The 21,546-nt window shown below is 49.3% G+C and overlaps 1 protein-coding gene across 6 annotated transcripts in view; it reads left to right on the forward strand.

The window, feature by feature from the left end:
• Positions 1-21,546, forward strand: part of DLEC1 (DLEC1 cilia and flagella associated protein) — an 83,708-nt gene that overhangs the window by 27,153 nt on the left and 35,009 nt on the right. For all 6 annotated transcript variants that reach the window (XM_056804087.1, XM_056804088.1, XM_056804091.1 and 3 more), the window contains 7 exons: positions 1,212-1,380; positions 1,611-1,704; positions 4,201-4,331; positions 4,902-5,060; positions 12,384-12,523; positions 17,829-17,982; positions 19,069-19,179. In XM_056804087.1, the coding sequence (XP_056660065.1) occupies positions 1,212-1,380; positions 1,611-1,704; positions 4,201-4,331; positions 4,902-5,060; positions 12,384-12,523; positions 17,829-17,982; positions 19,069-19,179 (958 nt within the window). The remainder of the gene's footprint in view (positions 1-1,211; positions 1,381-1,610; positions 1,705-4,200; positions 4,332-4,901; positions 5,061-12,383; positions 12,524-17,828; positions 17,983-19,068; positions 19,180-21,546) is intronic.

Below are 21,546 nucleotides of genomic sequence, written 5' to 3' on the forward strand. Positions count from 1 at the left end.
GAGCTGAGCACAAGAAATCCCAGGCCTCCCCAGCCTTCTTCCTGGGGAGGGGGCAGATGAAGCCTCCGCACTGGTGGCTGCTCAGCATGTCCATCAGAATTCTTTGCAGCGTGTGTTGTCGTCATGTAAACTGTTCCTTTCGCTTTGCCCCTCTTTACACAAATCTTACCAGGTTCCCCTTCGTGGAATTGGTGGCCCAGTGGGTAGAGGCTTGGCCAGGAGTCAGCCAGACCCAAGTTCAAATACATCCTCAGATACTTATTAATGGTGTGACCTTGGGCACATCATTTCACCCCTGCCTCAGTTTCCTCAACTGTAAAAGGGAGATGATAGTGGCACGCATCGTCTTTGGGAAGCACTTAGCCTACATAGTGCCTGGCACATGGTAGGCGCTTAGTCAAGCTCACTCCCTTCCCAGCCCTTCATCGCTGCTTACACCCATTACACTCACCACCATAACTGCATTCAGCCATTCCCCACCTCATGGCCCCCCTCTCTGTTTCTAATCCTTTCCCACCCAAAAGAGCTGCTCTCCTGGCTTTCTGCACAGGCAGGTCGTGTTCCTCCTCCTCTGGGCTCTTTGGGATAGACACCCAGCAGGCAGTTCTCTGGGGCCAAGCGTTTGGCTGCTTTTTGGTCCTTGTTCCAAGCTCCGCCATTGAGTTCTGGACCCCAGCCTGGGTGCTCAGAGCACCGCCTGTCCTTCGGCTCTTCCCTGAAGGACTCCCTCTCACTCCTCCCAGCTTCTGACAGTGTCTGCCGGGTGTCACCTCAGAGCCCCCGTGGCTACGGAGGGACCCCGCGGCCATGTTCTTGGGCCCGTTGTTTCCAGTTCCGTCCACGTCGATTCTTTTCCTGGTGCTGCTCTCTTCCCTTTGCTCAGCCCCCTAAGCCTTCCCAGGCGCCTCTGAATTCTTCTCCACTCTTTCTCCCGGAGTCAGGAGAGTCCACGGGGCTCTTCTCCCGTGATTTGCTGTTCTGTTTCCCAGTCGATGGGAGCCGCCTTTGTTCCCAGCTCTTTGCTTCCACAGAGAGAACTTCCTAGTGTCAGGGGCAACTTCCTCTTTATCTTTGGGCTCCATCCTTAGCAGGAGCATCAAAGGAGGGAACCTTCACCAGCAAAGACAAGTCGTGAGTCCAAAGTAGAAGCCTCCGTACAGAAGGCTTCCCGGGTCCAACCAGCCCACAGGCTGGGCTCCTTTTTTCCATAGTCTAGAAAACAAGAATGTGTATGAAATACCGTGTATCATGGATGAAGTCATTGCCCTGGAAATCGAGGTGAAAGGCTCAGTCGAGCCCTTCCAGATTCTCTTGGAGCCTTACGCCATCATCATTCCTGGGGAGAACTACATCGGAGTCAATGTGAAGAAGGACTTCAAGGTGGGTCATCTTGAGGCCGGGACCCAGACTCCAGTTGTTTGTGCCCTTTGGGCCTCAGATATTGTGTGATTGGGCCCTCCCCAGGAGACAGCCTGTCCCTGGGACATGTCCAGAAGGAGGCCTTCAGGGCTTGGGCTTGGGCAGCACAGGGGCTGGGACAGGGCTCCAGCGAACCCCTCCTCCCCACCTCTGCCTGAAGATGACCAGGCTTTGGGGTCTTTGTCTTGTAGATGTGGAACAACAGCAAATCTGCCATCCACTATACCTGGGGGAAGATTAGCGACTGTCACATCGTGGAAGTGGAGCCTCACACTGGAGTCATAGGTACCTCCGCTTGTGGAGAACCGAGTAGGGCCTCAAATGGGAGGACTCCGAGGCAGCAGGCAGGGGGGAGAGAGAGAGAGAGAGAGAGAGAGAGAGAGAGAGACAGAGAGAGAGAGAGAGAGAGACAGAGAGAGAGAGAGAGAGAGAGACAGAGAGAGACAGAGACAGAGACAGAGACACAGAGACAGAGACACAGAGAGAGACAGAGAGAGAGAGAGAGAGGGAGAGAGACAGAGACAGAGAGACAGAGACAGAGACAGAGACACAGAGAGAGACAGAGAGAGAGAGAGAGAGAGAGACAGAGACAGAGAGACAGAGACAGAGACAGAGACACAGAGAGAGACAGAGAGAGAGAGAGAGAGACAGAGAGAGAGAGACAGAGACAGAGACAGAGAGAGAGACACAGAGAGAGAGAGAGGGAGAGAGAGAGACAGAGACAGAGAGAGAGAGACAGAGACAGAGACAGAGACACAGAGAGAGACAGAGAGAGAGAGAGAGAGACAGAGAGAGAGAGACAGAGACAGAGACAGAGAGAGAGACAGAGAGAGGGAGAGAGAGAGAGAGACAGAGAGGGAGAGACAGAGAGAGAGACAGAGACAGAGACACAGAGAGAGACAGAGAGAGAGAGAGAGAGGGAGAGAGAGAGACAGAGACAGAGAGAGAGAGACAGAGACAGAGACAGAGACACAGAGAGAGACAGAGAGAGAGAGAGAGAGGGAGAGAGAGAGAGAAAGGGAAAGAGAGAGAGAAAGGGCGAGCCTAAAACTAGGCCGTTATTAAGACGCTACTGTGTGCTAGTTTGTGCCACAGACTGTGCGCCTCGGCCTGTGGACTCCAAGGCCACATGAGGGTACACCGTAGATGAAACTGCACAGACAATCGGCACTCTCGGTCGCCGAGAGGCTACCACTCTACTAGACTGTGAGCTAGGCACTCACTATGTTAAGGGCAAAAGACAACCCCTGCCCTCCAGGGACTCCCAGTCTAATGCGGGAAAGCCATTCAAAACAGGAAGCTAAAGAAGGGCAAGGATAAGGGGGGTCCTGATGAGGACCCGCGGCTGCCCTGGGCCGCTCCTTCAGTGATGCCCAGTCTCCAGGCTGAGGGACGGAGGGAGGGAGGGAGGGATCTCAGGGCCAGGGAGGATAAGGCTGCATGAGCTCCAGAGGAATCGGGGGCCACCTCTGAAGGGGATGGATTAGAGAGCCGAGAGAAGGCCTCTGGGTAATTCGGTTTATAAGATCTGGGGGGGGGGGGAGCGAACATCTGGAAAGCGAAGGGATCGTAAAGGACTTCAACAAGAGGCCAAAGGTTTTGGGCACAGTGAGTATTTTGAGCAGAGGAAACCCGTGCCTTTCTGCAGCTGGGTGGGCAGGTCCCCTTAGTTTGGAGGAAGGGGGGGTGTTCTGCCCCCTTTTGGATAGGCGAGTGGGAGTGCCAGTGGGACATCAGGCGGAATGTCGGGCCCCACAGGTTGCAGGAAGAACCCGAATTCAGGAAGGAGACGAGGGCTCTGTCTGCCTGGAGGTTGCTGAGCCTCTTAGGGCAGGGTATATGGTGGAGGGAGACCAGGCCTCGGGGCTCCCTAGGCAGTAAGGGCAGGGGATGCCCAGGAGCCTGAGGAGGACTCGGAAAAGTTGGAGAACCTAGAGAAAGTGTGATCACAGAAGCCAGCAGGGTCAGCGCTTCAGAGGGGTCTCCTAGTTAGGGCCTGAAGGGGAAGGCAGGCCATTAATGCTTCTCAATGCAGAGAGGCCTGTGTTAGACTGGGGAATGGACTCTGAGTGAAGAGTGAGGAATAAGGAAGTAGGAAGGGGGAGTTTGGCTCTGAAAATGAGAGAGAAAGAGCCAGAGAGGGGGGAAGGAAGAAAGGAGGAGGGTGGAGAAGGAGGACGAGGAAGAAGGGGGTAAAGAGAGGAGTGGAGGTGGAGTGGGGTGGAGAGAGAGTGGACAGAAACACAGGTGGGGAGGGATACATAGAGAAGGGAAGGGAGGAGAAGAGAGAGCCAGGCAAACAGAAGGGAGAGGAGAGAAACGAGAGAAGAGAGAAGGGCAGAGGGAGGACAGAGGAAAGACAGAGGGGAGAGGACATCAAAGAGAAGGGAGAAAGAAAGAAGGAGGTAGGAAAGAAAAGGGAAATGGGGTGAGAGGAGAAGAGATAGAGAGGAGGGAGAAAGGAGACAGAAGAGAGACAGAGACAATGCGCCTGCAGGGGTGGCTGAGTCTATTAGGGGCTTGGGGGCAATGAGGGGAGAGGCCTCACCATGTGATCAATGGGAAAAAACAGATGCTGTCAGACTCCAGAAGGGAAAGGTGGCTCCTGGGCTTTGAAGGGAGCTCTTGGGACAGGGGCTTCAATATGGCGGCCAAGCCTGGAGCTCTTGCCAGGATGGGGTTCAGTGGAAGCTCATTTGTTAGTGCTTGTGACTCTTGGGGTTCACCTCTGGTTCTTTGAACTCACAGATGTGGTGACCATTTGCTTTTCTCCTTTCCTAGATCCCAATGAAAAGGGTGAATTTGAGTTGAATTTTACTGGAGGCGTTCCTGGGCTGACAAGCCAGGAGCTTCCCTGTCAGATCGAGCGCTCCCCGGTGCCAGTGGTGTTGCACATCGAGGCTGCCTTCAAGGTGAGAATACACAAGCCTCTTTCAGGCAGGGAAGCCTGTTGTCTGCTTCCATGGACGGTCTTGGACCTAAATTTAGAGCTGCTCCCATGAAGGGATGGACAGGTGGACAGAGACCAATAGTGGGTGAAGCAAAAAGCATTTTTTAAGGACTTCCTGTGTGTCGATCCACGCACTAAACGAATGATGGAGACAGCCTGTGCTCCCAGGAGCTAGCTCCCATTCTCGTTGGGAGAGGCAGTATGCGGAGCACAATGGAGCTGTACAGCCAATGGGAAAGCCCAGAAGACGCCCTGAAGGGTAGCAGTGGCATTTGGCCAACGCCAGGCCTGTCCAGGGCGTAGAGGTGGGGCAGGAGGTGCTCCTCCTTCTTGCTGAGAGGATCAGTTGGTTATTCCCACCTTATCCATCCACATAGCCGAGGTGTCTGGTGTGCTCTCCCTAAGCTTGGACAGCCATGGGGGTGGCAGGGACAGCAAAGGAAGGGCCCTCAGCCACTCCCAGCAGCAGGCAGCACATGCCATTGGGGACTTCCCAGGAATGGCGTGCTAAGGGTCTCTTTTGGTATCCCAGGGGCCAACACTCGCCATCAGTGTCTCAGCCCTGCAGTTCGGATTGGTTAGACTGGGGAGTAAAGCCGTCACCTTTATAAACATTCACAACACAAGCCAGCTCCCAGCAGTGTGGAAGATTCAAGAGAGCCCAACATGCCTCGAGGAAAGGAAGGAAACGGTAAGTTCCCGTGCCCTGTCAGACTTCTCTGGGTAGGCCAAGAAGCTGCCCTCAGCCTCCAGGCTTAGGGACGACGTGGGCCTTGGTTCTCACCACTGGATCGTGGGTCCCTCGGAGTGAGCGGAGGGGATTCTCCTCCCCCATGCAATGATCGACATTCTTCAGTGCTTCCTACTTTTAAAATTATTTGTTAATTGACTGGTCGTGACTTCCTGACCCAGAAGCTGAGTCTCTCCACAATCTGGCAGGGCCAAAAAAGAGTGCTTCCCTTCTCTGGCCAAGACCAATAGAGCCCATTTGGGAACTCCTCGTTCCAGTCCCTCCTTTCACCATCCCAAGACATCTCCAGTTGGTGAATAGCCACTGAAGAGGTTGTGAGGGGGAAAAAGGTTTAATTCTACAAAAAAGGTTGGACTGGGTTATATTTAAAACAGGGTTGACAAGAATTTAATTTATTTCCAAGAAATGTATTTAAAATTTATTTACAAAATCTAGAAAAGTGAAGTAAGACAGTCAGAGAGAGGAGAGCAGGCATCGAGCCTGAGCACTGAGTCATTTACTCCCGGCCCCTGGCTCAGCCCAGGCAGGGAGAGTTAGTCCTTAGCCAGAGAGGCCTTGGCAAAGTGAGGCCCTGGGGATGTCTCGCTCAAGCGGTAGGTCTCTCCTGAGGCTGGTCTCTTCAGAAGATCCAGGAAAGGGTCAGCTTTCGCACTCGCCACAGCCATGTGTCAGTCCAAAGGGAGAGATTCAAGGACAGTCTCACCAGGAGCAGGGGCTCAGGTCTAGACAGCAGACTCTTCTCTAGTCTCAACTCCAAAGAATGAAGAACTGCCTCTCACAGGAAGCTCAACTCCAAGTAGAACCCCAAGTAAAAACTGCAAAAAAAAAATCAGGAAGTTGCAACTCCTCTTTAAAGACACTTTTTTTGTGTCACTTCCTGTGCCTTCCCCTAATTTTACGTCTACCAATCACAGTTGAAGTTTTGCTTAGGACAGCCCAGAGGCAGTCAGTTTGATTCTGATTCGTCCCCCACTATTGCACACGGGGGTCACCATCATATTCAGGGACTCAGAGTCCCATGATGCAACTGTCTGATTTCTGGGCATGTCATCTGCCCTTTCTTAGGCCTTCTGGAATCATGCTGGTTCTCAGAGCAGTTTCTCTGCCTTTCCCAGCCCATGTTACTGGTAACATTTCCCCCTAAAATTGCTTGAAAAGAATAATCCAAAGAATCTATGAGGATGTAACCTTTTCGACAACTTCTCACGACCCACCCAGGAGGATCTAATACGATAATAACTGATGGCTGGTTGGGGGTGGGGTGGAGTGCTGTGAAATTAGGGTCTTGTCCAAAGAATTAATGACTCAGACACTCTCCATGATGAAGGGAAGAGCTTGATTGAGAGCGAGGGCAGAAGGTGTGCGTGGCCACAGCAATGGGAAGGCTGAGAGGTTCGCAGGAACGCGTTCTATCTTGCTTAGTTACTGAGGAAGGGGTCTTTGGGGGGGCGGCCTGCTGTACCCAAGGAACTGATGTAAACACTGTCACGTCCCTCGTTTGCTCTGGCCAGGCTGAATGGCTGGTTGCAGAACTCCTGCCTGGATCCTTAGAGCAAACTTGCCAACACCATACAGCAACCCGCCTGCACCGCAAACCCCGTCATTCTCCCTTCAAATAACCGGGATTGGGGCTGCTGTCAGGCTTCTGGAACTGCTTCATGCTGAATGAGGGCGCAGGATGCGAGATGGACGAGGGCCCCGGATACTTGGGGCGGGTTATCACGCGGCTTCTGGAGCGGAAGGTGGCAGCGGCCATGGCCAATGGCCAGTGCAGAGGTGCTGGAGCTCAGTGACCACTATCTGGAACTGGAACTGGGAAGCCAAGAGCTTTAACGAGGCAGTTAAAGAGGCAAGGGCCAAGAGCAGAAGGAGCAATAGGAAGAGCAAAGGTCATGATATGAGGGGAGCCCTGCGCGGGCCTGAGGGGAGGAAGGGCTGAAGGGAGTCCCATAGGAGCCCTGACGTTCCCCCTTTTGGGTGAAGGAGAGGGGGTCCAAGGGCTCCTTTCCCTTCTCCACTTAGAGAAAGGAAAAGGCACTCGGTGTGGGACTGCTTTAGAGCAAGTCGGGTTATAAATCGAGTTTCCTTGGGTGGGAGATGAAATGGTGCATTATTCCCCAGTATCCACCGATGAGAATTAGTAACCATCGATTGGCAGCTTCCTGTTAGTGAAAGTCAGGAGCCCTTCCCCAGTGAGGCACCAAGAGAGAACCCCCCCTTCCCACGCAGCTTCCTGTATGTAGGGGCCCTTAATACACTCTAATGTGGCTAAGAGGCGGCCGCCCTTCTTTCCCGTGGAAGGGGCTGGGGTGTCCTGCTTTCTATGAGAGAAACCTCAGAACTTACACGTTCTAGTCTTGGCAACGTGGCCTGAGAAATGATCACTGAATCCCGAGAAACGTCTCCGTGGTGTTGCCACTGAAAAACCGGACTCAGCTGAGCAATGGCACACGTAAGGCGTGTCCATAGGCTTGCAGGCGTTGGGAAAACCTCAGCAGGCTAGAACAAAACAAAGAAACGGAATGGTCAAACGTGCCCTGTAACACTCAGATGGTGGGAGAGGAGAGAGCAGCAGTGTGTTGGATCCCTCCAAGTGCTGAGCGGGAATGTCCGCTGTTTCTGAGGTCTCTCCAGGCAGTGCTCCCTCACTGTCCCCCCTTGCTCCCCACTCGCCCTGAACAAAGCCACTTGAGCTCTGCCAGCGTCTCAAGCCTCCTGTCTGCTCCTTAGAGGGATTCATGGAGGAATGAGCCTCCCCAGAATTGCACCCCACACACTGGTCCCCTAGTGTACGTTCTCCGCATTTACAGATGGCTCGCCTCTGCTTCTTGGCGATTTTCTCTGGGCTATTCTGGAATCGGCCTCTTTCTCAGCATAGCTTTGAAGGAGGCTTTGCTGATCTGGTTCCTAGACAGAAATCTGCCCAAATCGGCCCGTGACGAGACTTAACCCAGTGTAGTGCAGCCCCTTAAATGGGGTTCTCTAACCCCGAAACTTCAGTGATCGTCCTTTAGAAATGGGAAGCTCATTCCACTGTCTTCGGGATGATCTCGACTCCTTTGGCGGCGCCGGCCATCCCTCTCGTAGAGTTTCCCCATCGATTAATGTTTTCCATTCTCGTGTCCTGTTCTAGTGACTCAGAGCTGTTTCCGTATCAGCTTCTGAAACTTCCAGCACGTCTCTATGTTCTAGGAACTTGCTAGGACAGGAAGAGGAGGGAGGGACGTAGTCATAAAAACGTCGTGTCACAGCGGGAAAAGCTCCCCCATACACGGAAACATGAGCAACAACTCCTTGCCAAGAAGTCGTTCTACCCCAGGTTCAACGATTCTGCAAATGAATTCCTTACGAAAGACTCCAACTGAAACAAAAACTGGAGGTGGGGTAGAGCTACGGAAGCAACTCCCAGTTGTGTACGAGAACACGCAGTCTAGGCCAGATGGGTTGCCCGTAGGCGCCAACCACATTTAGGCTCAGTCTTACCGGCAGATGACGAGACCAAATGCTGCTTTTCTCTAGTTGTTTACACATTCAGACTGGAAGCAGCTCCGATATTTGCATCGGCTCCTATTGATTATAGAAATTTGCCACCAAAGGAGAAAGCAGGGGCCGAGTTAGGGCAGCCTCAGCACTAGCACCCTGAACACGGGGTTCAGCAAAGAGTCGTGCAGTAGCCATTCCGCCTCCCAGCCGGACTCGGGTGGGAGCATCCCTGTTCCTATAAGTCGGGAGATCCCCTGTGGGCCGTGCTGAGGCTGTCCTCTCCCCCCTTTCCAGAGAAGGGCCGTCGCCTCTCATGGCTCGGGATTACACCTCTTCTGACTAACCGGTGGCTTTCCGACTCGACAATCTATCAGCCAACTCTCCGGGAATTCAGAACTCCGTATCAAATTAGAGTCCCGAGAGCTTGGCCCTCCAATAGCAGAGTTCCTCCTCAGAGAGAAGTGGGGGCTCGAGTCTAGCTCAAAAATGCTGTGTTTGATGGGAGTTGTGGAGGGCCTCCACAGGGAGGGAAGGGCAGAGCTATACTGTTGTGAGATAGCCTGGCAGCCTTCTTGTCTCCAGCTTAGAGCTCTAGAGTCCTAAAGGGAGAAATTGTGTCCATGCTGCCTCGCCAGGACTCAGAATACCAAGGCCTCCAGGGCACCAGAAGAAGGTGGAATCGGAATTCGTGGTTGGGTGGCCTGTGGCAGGCCAGGAAAACCACATTTTGGTGGTGCAGCAAATCCAGCAATAGTGGACCCGTGTCGATGTATCGAAGTTACGCCTTTTACCTCTTTATGAAATTCCAAGGGAGCGATACTCTTTCTTTCATGATCAAGGAGGGGTTAAGTACTATTCTGGTCATTTGAACAGAAATCTGCTTGTATTTCCCCCCTACATTCTGGGTACCTTTTTCCCATTCTGGGCTTGCTTCCAAATGAGCTTTCCTTCATTGCTCTAAAACAATGGGGCAATCAGTCTCTCCCACTGACAGCGGAAGGTGAGAGCTCTGCTCCCTGGGACGATTCCTTATTAAGTCTGAAGAGCCATTAATCTTCCCCAGCATATTAGCTGTTTGACGGCAGCTTTTTGTCAGTCTTCCTGGCTGGCTGCATTTTCCCTTTTAGAAATCTTTCAAGGTAACAAACCTGCAAATCAAACTAAACTGAACACAAATCAAGGGTTTTTGTACGATCACAATATAGCCAAATTACTTGAGGCAAATGATCACATACTCACCAGCCTTAACTTTTACAATTTGTGGTAGAAATGATCAACTGAATTTATTACTGACCACAATTAAGTCTGACTGCAAGGAGCAGAGCTGGAACTCCACCTTGTGCTTTCAAAAGCATCATTTTAGCCCAAACCAGATTATTTGTGGCTTTGCTTCTAGCTGTTTTTAATGGGCAGAATCTGGGTGAAGGACAGCATCATAGTTTCCTTTTTAAGTCCCATGGTGGAGGACAAGGAGACAGTCACAAGGTAGCCTGCCAAGGCCCCAGAGAGAGAAAATAGGGGAGGGAAAGAGAAGAAAAACCAAGGCACAGACAGAGTCCTGCCAGGCCTCCAAATGGGTGTAGCAGCAGTCTTTCCTGACACCAAGAATAACAGCAGAACAAGTCTCATGTAGGTCCCAAACATGAGGTTCTGGTAGGGCATCTTCCCCTGTAGGAAGTCATCTGTTGTGAAGGCCCAACCTAGTCTCCTGACTAAACCCAGGTGCTGAAAGATGGAAGGAGAAAACCCCAAGGAGTAAGTAAGGGAGCAGAGCAAGGAAGCGCCACTTACCTCGAGATCAAGAGAACCAGAGCCAAAGGCAGTGAGCCCTACACTGGACACCAAAAATGATGTTGGGTGGTGTAATATTTGAAATTATGAGGCTGTTTGTAGCTTCATAACTTTATTAAGACAAAATTAGTAGTAGTAGTAGTAGTAGTAGTAGTAGTAGTAGTAGTAGTAGTAGTAGTAGTAGTAGTAGTAGTAGTAGTAGTAGTAAAGAAAGGGAAAAGTAGGAGGGAGGTAGAGAGATACTTAGCTTCTAATCTATTGGCCACCAAAATGGGCCTGTAGCTACAACCCAAGGGTCTACTCTGTTCCTCCATGTGCATGCCAAAGACCTCAACTTCCTGCCAGTCTCAGTTTATAAGCTCTTTTCTCCACCCACTAACTCTCACACATCACATCTCAGGAACCAATCATAGTTTCTTAATTTGCCTGGGCCTCCCAGGGGAGCAGTGCCTGTAGAATCAGTTTCTTGTCTCATTGGTTTCTTGGTTCTTTAACTTCCTTTCTCTGAGGGCTTGTCTATACCTGGATTTACCTCCAGGTCACTGAGAGATGATGACGTTTAAAAAAAGGCAACATTGTAGAGAGAGAAAATCACTTCTGACAATGGGGGTGGCAAAATTAGGGTATAGTCCAAAGAATTAATGACTCAGACAATCTCCATGATGAGGGAAAAAGCTTTATTGAGTGAGGGAGAAAGTTCGTGGAATGGCCCTGGTGATGGAGTGGCCACAGCAATGGAAAGGCTCTGAGAGGTTTGCAGGAATGCTTTTTATCTTGCTTACTTTCTAAGGAAGGTTGCCCTGCTGTACCCAAGGAACTGATATAAACACCTTGAGTTGACTTGAGTTACTTTTGCACAGACTCCAAAAGAGGGAAAATCCCTAGTTTGATGTGCCCATGCTGATTGGCTGGTGGCAGAACTCCTGCCTACACCCTTATCACAACCTATCAACATCTGTATGCCAATCTGCCTGCACAGCAACTCACATCAGAAGGACGTGTATCCCAACCCTTTTACAAACAGGGATCCACATGTCTGAGTGTGATGATAACACAAAAGAATGTTCTCAAATGGCGTGTAGTTTATATGCTATTGGAATTGAATGGTCTTTAAATGCTTGGCGGACTTCCCTTGTGGATCTATCTAGCCAAATCCATCTGGGGATTTTTTCCCCTAAGGAGCTATTTATAAGTGATTCGATTTCTTTTTTCTAAGATGAGATTATTTAAATTTCCAATTGCCTCTTCTGTTGATCTAAATGATTTCTATTTTTGTAAATATTCACATGCCCTACCCATCCTTATATGCTGTGAACACCAGACACTTCCCTAGCATGGTGGCCACCTTGGGGCATTCTCCAGCTTATCTGTGTCTTCCTGAAACTATGGTGTCCAGGACTAACTATCTCCAGAGGAGGTCTGAGAAGGGCAGAGGGCAGAGGGACCCTCACCCCCCTGCTTCTGGGAACTCATGCCAGCATCCCATCATTATCTGCTGAGCCACCTTCCTCTGTGAAGCAAGAAGAGAAAAACGCCACTTCTTTCTCTTTGAGGAGTCTTTGTCCTTCAGCTCAAGGCTTCCCTCTTCTCCAGCTTGTACTCTGGTGCTTCTCCATGCTGCTGCCACTTTCCCCTCTGCCTCCTCCTACTGCGCCCTTCCTTTCTCTCCTTCTCCCTCCTCCTCCTCATCTTCTCCTCCCTCCCCCTCTGGTCCTGCTCCATCGCTTCCTTCTCAGATCCTCTTGAGCAGAGGTGTCAAACTGAAGCCAGTGCATCTCCCAAACCAAATTCCAATGCAGCTGGGAAATGCAGAACCAAAGAAATGAAAAGACAGTAAGACAGGAGGGCAGATAATGTTCATTTGGGATTTCCAAAGTCAGCTCAGTGTGCTCTTTGTGCTCATTTCCATTGGAATTTGGTACCCCCACACTAAGCTCACAGCTCTGGGAGCTTTCAGAGATGATCTGTTTCTCTCTTGTTTCTCCCCAGGTTTCCCTCTTCACCTTTGAACCATCCCAGGGCCATATTCTTCCTTTGGGGACAGCCAAAGTAACGGTTCTCTTTGAAGCCAAATGCTGCCAAAGCCTCCAGACAGTCTTAGAGCTGCAAGTGGAAAATGGAGATCCAAGGTAGAACCTCAAGCTGCTGGACCAGGAGTCTGGGCATAGCTCAATCAATCAATCAATCAATATAGATTTATTAGGCAGGCCCTATGCCAAGTGCTGGGGATACAATAAGAGGCAAAAGATAGTGTCTGCAAGCGAGAGCTCCCGATTAATCTAATGGGGAAGACAGTGCATGAGCTAATCTATACAAATATCTGTCTGTCCATCTGTCTGTCTGATGCTGCCCCAGCACCGCCTACAAGTCTTTTTAGCAAGTCGTTATTCTTTTCTGGGAACAAACTCCCCTTCGAAGATGCCAAGCTGCCATTCATCCCCAGGACACCATTCCTGGATTGGAGAGCTAGGCTGGTTTCTGAGACCAGTGAGTGGAGCGCTGTGTTGGAGGGGAGGAGAAAATGAAATGTGTCTTTGCCTACTGCCATCCCCGCTTAGATTCACCGTCCCTCCCCCCACGCCTTCCCACCCTGGGACCATTTCAGACTGGCCCTCTCCTTTCCCCTCTGCCCTTGTAACACCTGATTCCCTTGTAACACCTGGCACTGGACTGTGCCAAGGCAGGCCTGCCCAAACTCCCTCGGACTCGGTTCCAGTCTCAGAAGATAAGGTGGCCCATCCCCTTTCCTGGGCTAACTCTTCTCCTTATGCCCTGGAACTCCGCTCTTCTGAAAGCTGCCCTCCTTGGTCATCTCCCACCCCATTCTCAGCCCTGCTGTCCACCGGCTCTGTCCCCGCTACCGTCAGCCCTGCCCACCCATCATCTTTTAAACGCTGAGTCAGCCAGTTACCACTCCCTAGTTCTCCCCAGTTGTGCACCAGCTCCTAGAAACTCCTAGCCTAGAGCGGCGGCCTCCCCCCCGCCTGGGGGCTCCCATCGCCACTGCTCCAGGGAGATGGCCCGCCACAGTTGTCAAGTTTGTTTTCCGAAAAAAGAAAGAGAGGCCTGGCGGTCGTGGGCCTCTGTAGGCCGCAGTTCGACGGGCCACCTTCCAAGCTGTCCTGCTGGTCTGGGCTTCCTTCTGGCCTTCTCTCCCTTCTCTGGCTGCACCTCAAAACGCTTCCATGATCTCTTTCTCTTCTTTGTCTTTTCTTTGGGGAAGTCAACCAATGCCTAGCCTCCTGTCTCCTCTCCTGCTTCCCATCAGAAAAAAAGCCTTTTGTAACCCACATATGCAGATGAGAAAAACAAGCGCCTTCATTAGCCAAATCTAAAAAGGTAGGTTTCCCTCCATCTTTTCGAAGCCCTTCTACTGACTACTGGTTTCCAGGCAGAAGAGCCAGAAGGGCTAGGCGAAAGGGGCCACGTGACTGGCCAGGCCAGCTAGGCTGTGTCCGAGGCCAAATCTGAACCCAGGACCTCCCATCTCCAGGTCTGGCTCCCTATCCACAGAGCCACCAGCTCCCCGTCTCCCTCTAATGTGGAAGCTGTCACTTCTCTGGAGGGGGGCAGCTGCTTCCACGGGTCCTTTGGAATCATGACTGGTCACGATTTATTCAGTGTTCTTAGTCTTCCAAACTGAGTTTCTTTACACTCTTGTAGTTACTCTCTCAATTGTTCCCCTGGTTCTGCTCCCTTCCTTCTGCCTCAGCTGATATAGGTGGTCATTTCGTACATCTCATTACATCCATATACCACAATTTCTTCAGCCTTTCCCCCATGGCCAGGCACCTTCTTACCTCCCTAGGGCCTTGTCACTGCGAAAAGAGCAGTAGGTCCCCCCCCACCCCCCTTTGATTTCTTGGAGCAGAGAGGCAAAATGGTAGTATTGCTAGTTAAGTGACTTAGCGGCCTGGTTCCAAATTACTTCCCAGAGGTCCACCAACAGCGTTTTGGTGTGTCTTTTTCCCTGTGACCCCTCCAACATTTGTTATTTTCCCCGTTTGTCGGGGGTTTTAGTCTTAAGGGTAAGAAGTGATTTTAATTTACATTTCTCTAATTATTAGTGATTTGGAGCATTTTCACAACTGTTGACATTTTGGATTTCTTCCTTTGAAAACTTCCTGTTCCTATCCTTAGACCATTTGTCAGTTAGGGAGTCTTTTTTGTTCCCACCAATGAACCACTTAGAAATGAGACCTTCATCAAATATGAGAAGGAAAACTATGAGACTGACTATAAATTAATAATTTTATTAAATCAAAAGTAGTAGGAGAAAAGATGGAAAAACAGGAGAGAGAACTATAGGTTACTTTCCCTGCTGCTCCAATTAGCTTGCTATTCTGTGGCCACCCTTAGGACCCCCTAGCCTGGCTCACGGGGAAGTCCAGCCAACAACAAACATGGAAGCGAAGAGAGCGAAATCCCCTCTTGCCTCAGTTTATCAAACTTTTTCTCTGCCCACTAACTCTAGCACATCACATCTCGGGAGCTAACTGTGGCTTTCTATTTTGACTGGACCATCCACCCTGCCCCCTGCCTTGGCTCTACGCCTGTCTTTTTCTGGCTGCCATTCTATCCTCATGACGCAGTCCATTCAGTGATTTCCTTCACATAATCCTGCCTCCTGATCAAGTTCAGGCTTGTACCAGGTATGCAGATCGTTGACAGGAAATAATGTCACCTGTGCAACCCCAGAAGGGTGGGGCGGTAATCCTCCCTGTGATTCTTTGGGAGACCAGCATTTTAAATCTCCTCACTCAGGTTTTCTAGGAGATTAACATGCCAGGTCTCCCCAGTGAATCATTCTACATATGGAACCTATATATTTAAGATTCTCTTGCAAGAGTATAAAATATTGCACCTTACATAGAAGAAATTACAACAATTTGGAGAATAAGAGGAGAAGAAAAAAGGAAAAAAAATATTTGATAGACACATTAACAAAAAGCCAATTAGGGGGCACTCCCCTTTGGCATAAGAGTTTACAATCAGGATAAATGATGTTCAACCCCTTCAGTTCAGTTCATTATATCCCAGAGTTCACTCTGGATCTCTTGATGTAGTATGTGATTTCTGTAGGCATCCTTATGGCGTCTTATCCAAAAGATCCACTTTATTGCTTTAGGGCACTTTCTTTTCCTAATTTTTTTTCCTTTTCCTAAAATTACTTTAAAATGTATTCAACTTTGGATTTTAGGATAATTATACAATCCTCCCCTCAGGATGGTGTTGACCAACACTAAAATCACCCTGGGTTGCATAGCTGAGCAATGAATATGAATCAATTCTCAAAAAAAAAAACAGAAGAGAAAAATATAAATCCTATGTGTATAAAATTATGAGTAAAAATAAAATCATAACAGATCCTTGAATCACCAGCAAGGCCCATTGAGGTAGCTTATATCCTACAAGCATGTAGGACAATTGCAAAAATATCACACTTACCTATCAGCAGCCAGGACTGCAGAAAATTGCCATACTACAAAAGAGAAAAGGGGACAAAAGTCTGAGGTAAAAGAGAAGTATAATTCCATGGTCTGATTTTTCCTTCAATCACAGGGAGAGAGGAGCCAAAATGAAAGCCAAACAAAGGTACTTGTAGAAATCAGGCATGGGGAAGTCCAACATCTGGATTTGCCCAACAGCCACTTCCTTAAACCCCCAAAACAAGTTCCCTGTCTTGGCACAGATCCTTATCTACCCTAACCCTAACCCCTGCCCTGCCCCCTGGACTTCCCCCCCGGGTGGCCCAGACAAAATAGAAAGCCACAGTTGGCTCCCAAGATGTGATGTGCAACAGTTAGTGGGCAGAGAAAAAAATTGATAAACTGAGGCAAGAGGGGATTTCGCTCTCTTCGCTTCCATGTTTGTGGATAGCTGGACTTCCCTGTTAGCGGGGTGGGAGGGCCCCAGTGGCAGCCATAGAATAGCAAGCTAAATGGAACAGCAGGGAAAGTAACCTATCTCTCCTTTTTTCCATCTTTTTCTCATACTACTTTTGATTTAATGAAATTATTTATTTGAGAACAGTCTCATAATTTCCCCTCTTACACAAAGAAACTCGTTTCAAGTATTTTCTCCTAGTTAACTGTTTCCTTTCTCATTTTAGCTGCGTTGGTCTTGTCCTAGATGACTGAAACTGCCCTTTTTCTCCGAGATCTTCTCTATCCTCTTTAGTCATGAATTATCCACTCCTCCAAAAGGAAATTTCTTCATTGTTCAGATGTGCCTTTTATATCCAAGTCATGGATCCATTTGGAGCTCCTCTGCCAGAATGGTTTCTCCCAAAAGGTTTTGTCTGGTAGTGAGTCTTTACCACAGTAGCTGGGGTCTGCCCAGTGCATTCTCTTCTGTAGAGTGAGTTCCATGTCTCTTCTTCTGCTTCATTTCCATGATCTCTTCACTTTCAAGTCCAAGGAATGGTTTTTCCTCCATCCTTGTCTTCCTTGGTCCCTCTGCAACCTTGGACCCTGCTGATCATCGTGGGCCACAAGAACCTTTGTCCTCTGGGTTTTTAGGACGCTGCTCAGCTCAGATTCTCTTTCTTCCTGACTCTGGGTACACCCTAGGGCTCGGTCCTGAGGCTCTCCTCTTCTCTCTGTCTCTGTTTCTGTGTCTCTCTCTTTCTGTCTCTTTCTCTGTTTCGGTCTCTCTCTCTCTCTTTCTTTCCCTCTCTTCCTTGCTCACCAATCCCTGCCCTCCTTCACTTCCCCCCACATCTTCCCATCAGCTCCTGGGGGTTCATAGACCATCTCAATGGACTCTCAGATCCCCCCAAGTGGAAGCCTGTTGCGTGCCTGCCCTTTGTACATCGTCCTCTCCATATCCTTAGGCACCTTCAGTCACACTGACCATTACTGTATGGAGAAATCCCTTGGGTGGAGCATGTCCCCTTTGGGGGAGTGGTCCATCCCAAGAACTTGGGCATGCATAGTGTCCCTAACAAGAAATCCTGACTTCAAGAGCCCCACGAGCTGCTCTGGCTCAGCCCACTGGTGTTGAGGGCTTCTTGGGTGCCCAGAGTTGTGCTATGCTCTGTTCAAGAGAGATAGAGGCAGGCTCCTGCCCCTCAGATCTTTAGGGCTTCTCCTTAGAGAGTGCTGGAAGGAGGTGGCTGTCCAGTGCCCAGTGGGGCTGGAGAGACGCTCATGGGAGGGGGAGGCCTCAGGGACGGAGGCCAGGGCTCAGAGGGCTTCTTTCCTACACTGTCCTGGGAAAGCTGTCCCCTCGGCAGGAGCCTGGGTGATGGTGGGGGATATTTTCTGAGTGACAAGCACCCGTTCCTAGGACCTGCTCAGTGACCGGAGAGAAGGAAGAAGGGGGATTTAGGGAAAGTACCCCCAGCGCAGGCCCCTGTAGGCTTGACTTGGGCTGCCTTTCAGGGATGGATGAGCCCCACAATACGTCATCCTCGTTTCCATTTGCCTCCAGCTACCTGCCAGTCTATGTTGAAGTGCAGAGGCCTTATGTCTACCTGCTGTCCAGCCAGCTCGTGTTCAGCGACATGTACTTTGGCGTGTCCACCACGGCGACCATCACACTCTTTAACGGGACCCTCCTGCCCACCAAGTTTCTGTGGGGGAAGGTGAGACCCGTCCTCCCTCTGGGGCTGGGGGAGCACCGTGGATGGCCTGTTCTGGGACAAGAAGACTTGTGGCAGTGGCACCCCCCCTTTGAGGAGTGCTTGGTGGTCTCCAAAGTGGTTTACCTAAAATACAATCTTGGTCTATTCTCTAAACAACCCTGTGAGTCACCTATTGAGGGAGGCCCAGCCTTCATCTTACGACAAGGGAACAAAGGCTGTGGGAGGGTAAGTGACCTGCCCAAAAGGGAGGGAAAGGCTCAGATCCAGGTCCCCAGGGACTCGACCTCAGGCCCCTTCTGCTCTGCCACACCACCACTGGGTCCCCATCTCAGAGCTGGGAAAACTGAGGCTCACCCAGGGTGCCCATGGCAAGTTGGTGCCCGTGACTCTTGAGACATCTTGGAGGGGATGTCCAGGAGATCATTTTAATACAGCAGGTCCCAAATGGAACTCGTTACCTTTCCCTGCTCCTTCCCCAGCACTGTCAGGGGCACCTGTTCTCCTCATTCCCCATATCCAACGTGGTGCCAAGACCTGCCCATGTCTCCTGGGCCCTGCCCCTAACAGCTAGGACCTCATTGGATCCTCACAACCATCCTAGCAGATATCATCCCCCATGAGGCAAACGGAGGTGATGTGACTTTCCCAGGACCACACAACCTCACGCTGAGCCTGGTCTTTTTGGCTCTCGGCCTGGGGCTCTCTGATAGACCCATATGTGGGCACCTGAGGCAGGGCCTCTGGGTCGAGTTCCCCACGTCCACTGAGGCGGTGTTGTCTGAGAGGTGCTCTGCCCACTAGCCCTGCTGGCAGCTCCCTTTTGGTCCCAAGAGAAGAGGGTCTCCTGGAGGGAGATGAGGTCAAGGCTGGTGGGTGCGACCAGATCCACCAAGCTGCTGGGGCAGAGCACTGAGGACGTTGGGCCTTCCTTTGGACAAGGTGGCATGTGGTCCTGTGGGCATAGCGTAACTGGCCCTAAGCAAAGACTGTTGAATGTTCTGCGTAGTTGGAAGACCAGAAGTTTATTTTCTGCCCATCTTGAAAATGTCCAAATGACTTAGAAGGGAATTTCCTTGTGTTTGACAGCTTTTGGGAACTCTTTCTGCCCTCTGCCTGGTGGAGATCATCCCTAAAAGTGGCAGTATGGGCCCCAATGAGGAGAAACGTATAACCTTGAAATTTACAGCTTTCACTATGGTAAGTAGAGGCACAGAACCATCATCTTATGAAGACAAGTATCCCTGGAGTGGGAAAGGGGTTGGGACCTGGCTGGGCCTCAGAGAGCAGGGGAAAGGCCCCATTTCTCAGCCTAAGCACACACTTTGGCCTCAGCCTCCACTTTAGGGTGCTTCAGAATATCCTCCCCTCCTGTCTTGGGCAGGAGCCTGAGGAGGCTCAGGGGTCCCACTTAATTCCACCCCAATAAATGCCCGATGGCTTGGCCTAGATCACCCTTTTACAGTCTCATCTTCCCCGCCTTTTCTCAGGGTGGGTTTTTGCTCTCGTGTCTCCATTGCTAACTGAGCCTCACATTGTGTGGGCAGAAGACTTGATGTTATCCCAGGGGAGAGCAATCTGCCTTTGGGCAGTTTGCACATTATCTGTCTGTCTTGTCTGTCTGTCAGGACAGCCCTCCTCTGGGAGGAGATGCTGCCATAGTAGCTCCATCCATTTGTCCTTTGGGCAAGGACTCAGGGAGCAGTTCCCTGGCTTGAGCTTGCCCCAACCTCCTTCTAGAGGCCTTGCTTCTGGACTTCTCATCTACATGATCTTTTTCTATTGGCTATGTGGTATCCATGTCCCAACCAATCTGGCTGGATGCCCTTGCATCTCAAGAAAAAGCCAAATATTGTAAACAAAATTAATTCCAAGGGGAAAAAATGTGCTGGTGAATACTCACATACTAGGTCACAGGCCAGGACAGTATTAAATGCACCTCTCTTAACTCTCTGAAAACTTATAGATCCATAGAGCTAGCTCTGAAAATAGCTGTACAAAGAACCTGAAGCTTGGGGCAGTGCCTGGCAAAGGAGCCTAACTTTAACAGTTGTTGGTTTTTTCTAAGTTAAAAGACAAGCCTGGGAAATGTGCAAATAAAAAAGGGAATTCAACATAGTTATTTTGGTGGCAGGGAAGACCAAAACATAAATTCAGAAGGAGACAATAAAGTCAATACCATTATATCCAAAATCTCCAAGAAAAATATGAATTGCTCTCGAGCTCAAAAAGGATTTTAAAAATTAAATAAGACAGGTAGAAGAAATATTTGGAAAAGAAATGAGAGCAATACAGAAAAATCATGGGAAAAGAGTCAATAGCTTGGTAAAGGAGACACAAAAAAATTGAAGAAAGTAATACCTTAAACAGAATAGGCCAATTGATTTTAAAAAGGCGCAAAAATTCACTGAAAAGAAGATCTTATTAAAACGCAGAACTAGCCACATGGAAAAAGATGTTCAAAAATTCATAGAGGAAAAGAACTTCTGAAAAATAGTATTAGCTAAATGGAAAAGGACATATAAAGGTTCACTGAAGAAAATAATGCCTTAAAAATTAGGATTGGGTTTGTACCCCAAAGAGATAATAAGGAAAAAGACTTGAACAAAAATATTCATAGCCACACTTTTTGTGGTGGCAAAAAGTTGGAAAATGAGGGGATGCTCTTCAATTGGGGAATGACTGAACAAATTGTGGTATCTGTTGGTGATGGAATACTATTGTGCTCAAAGGAATGATGAACTGGAGGGATTCCATGTGAACTGGAAAGACCTCCAAGAACTGATGCAGAGTGAAAGGAGCAGAACCAGGAGAACATTGTACAGACTGATACATTGTAGCACAATCGAATGTAACTGACTTTGCTACTGGCAGCAATGCAATGACCAAGGACAATCCAGAGGGACTTAGGAGAAAGAATGTATCCACATCCAGAGAAAGAACTGTGGGAGCAGAAACAGAAGAAAAACAATTGCTTGATTACATGGGTCAATGGGGATATGATTAGGGTTGTAGACTCTAAATGATCACTCTATTGTAAATATCAATAATATGGAAATAGATCTTGATTAATGACACATGTAAAATTCAGTGGAATTGTTCATTGGCTATGGGAGGAGGTAGGGAGGAGGGGCGGGAAAGAACATGAATCATGTAACCATGGAAAAACATTCTAAATTAATTAAATAAAAAAATTAGGATTGGCCAAGTGGAAGATAATAACTCCATGAGGTATCAAGAATGAATAAAAAATAAAGTCAAAAGAATGAAAAGAAAAAAGAAAAAATATCGCATTGGAAAAATAGCTGAACTGGAAAATAGACCCAGGAAAGATAATCTAAGAAGTATCGGACTACCTGAAAGCCATAATAATAATAAAAAGCCTAGAAATCATCTTTCAAGAAATTATAAAGGAAAATTGCCCTGATATTCTAGAACCAAAGGGTAAAGTGGAAGTTGAAAGAAAACACTGATAACCTCCTAAGATCCCCAAAGGAAAACTCCCAGGAATATTACAGCCAAATTCTAGAACTCCCAGTTCAAGGTGAAAATATTACAAGGAGCCAA

Source organism: Monodelphis domestica, chromosome 7 (assembly GCF_027887165.1).
Source record: "Monodelphis domestica isolate mMonDom1 chromosome 7, mMonDom1.pri, whole genome shotgun sequence".
NCBI classification, from domain to species: Eukaryota; Metazoa; Chordata; class Mammalia; order Didelphimorphia; family Didelphidae; genus Monodelphis; species Monodelphis domestica.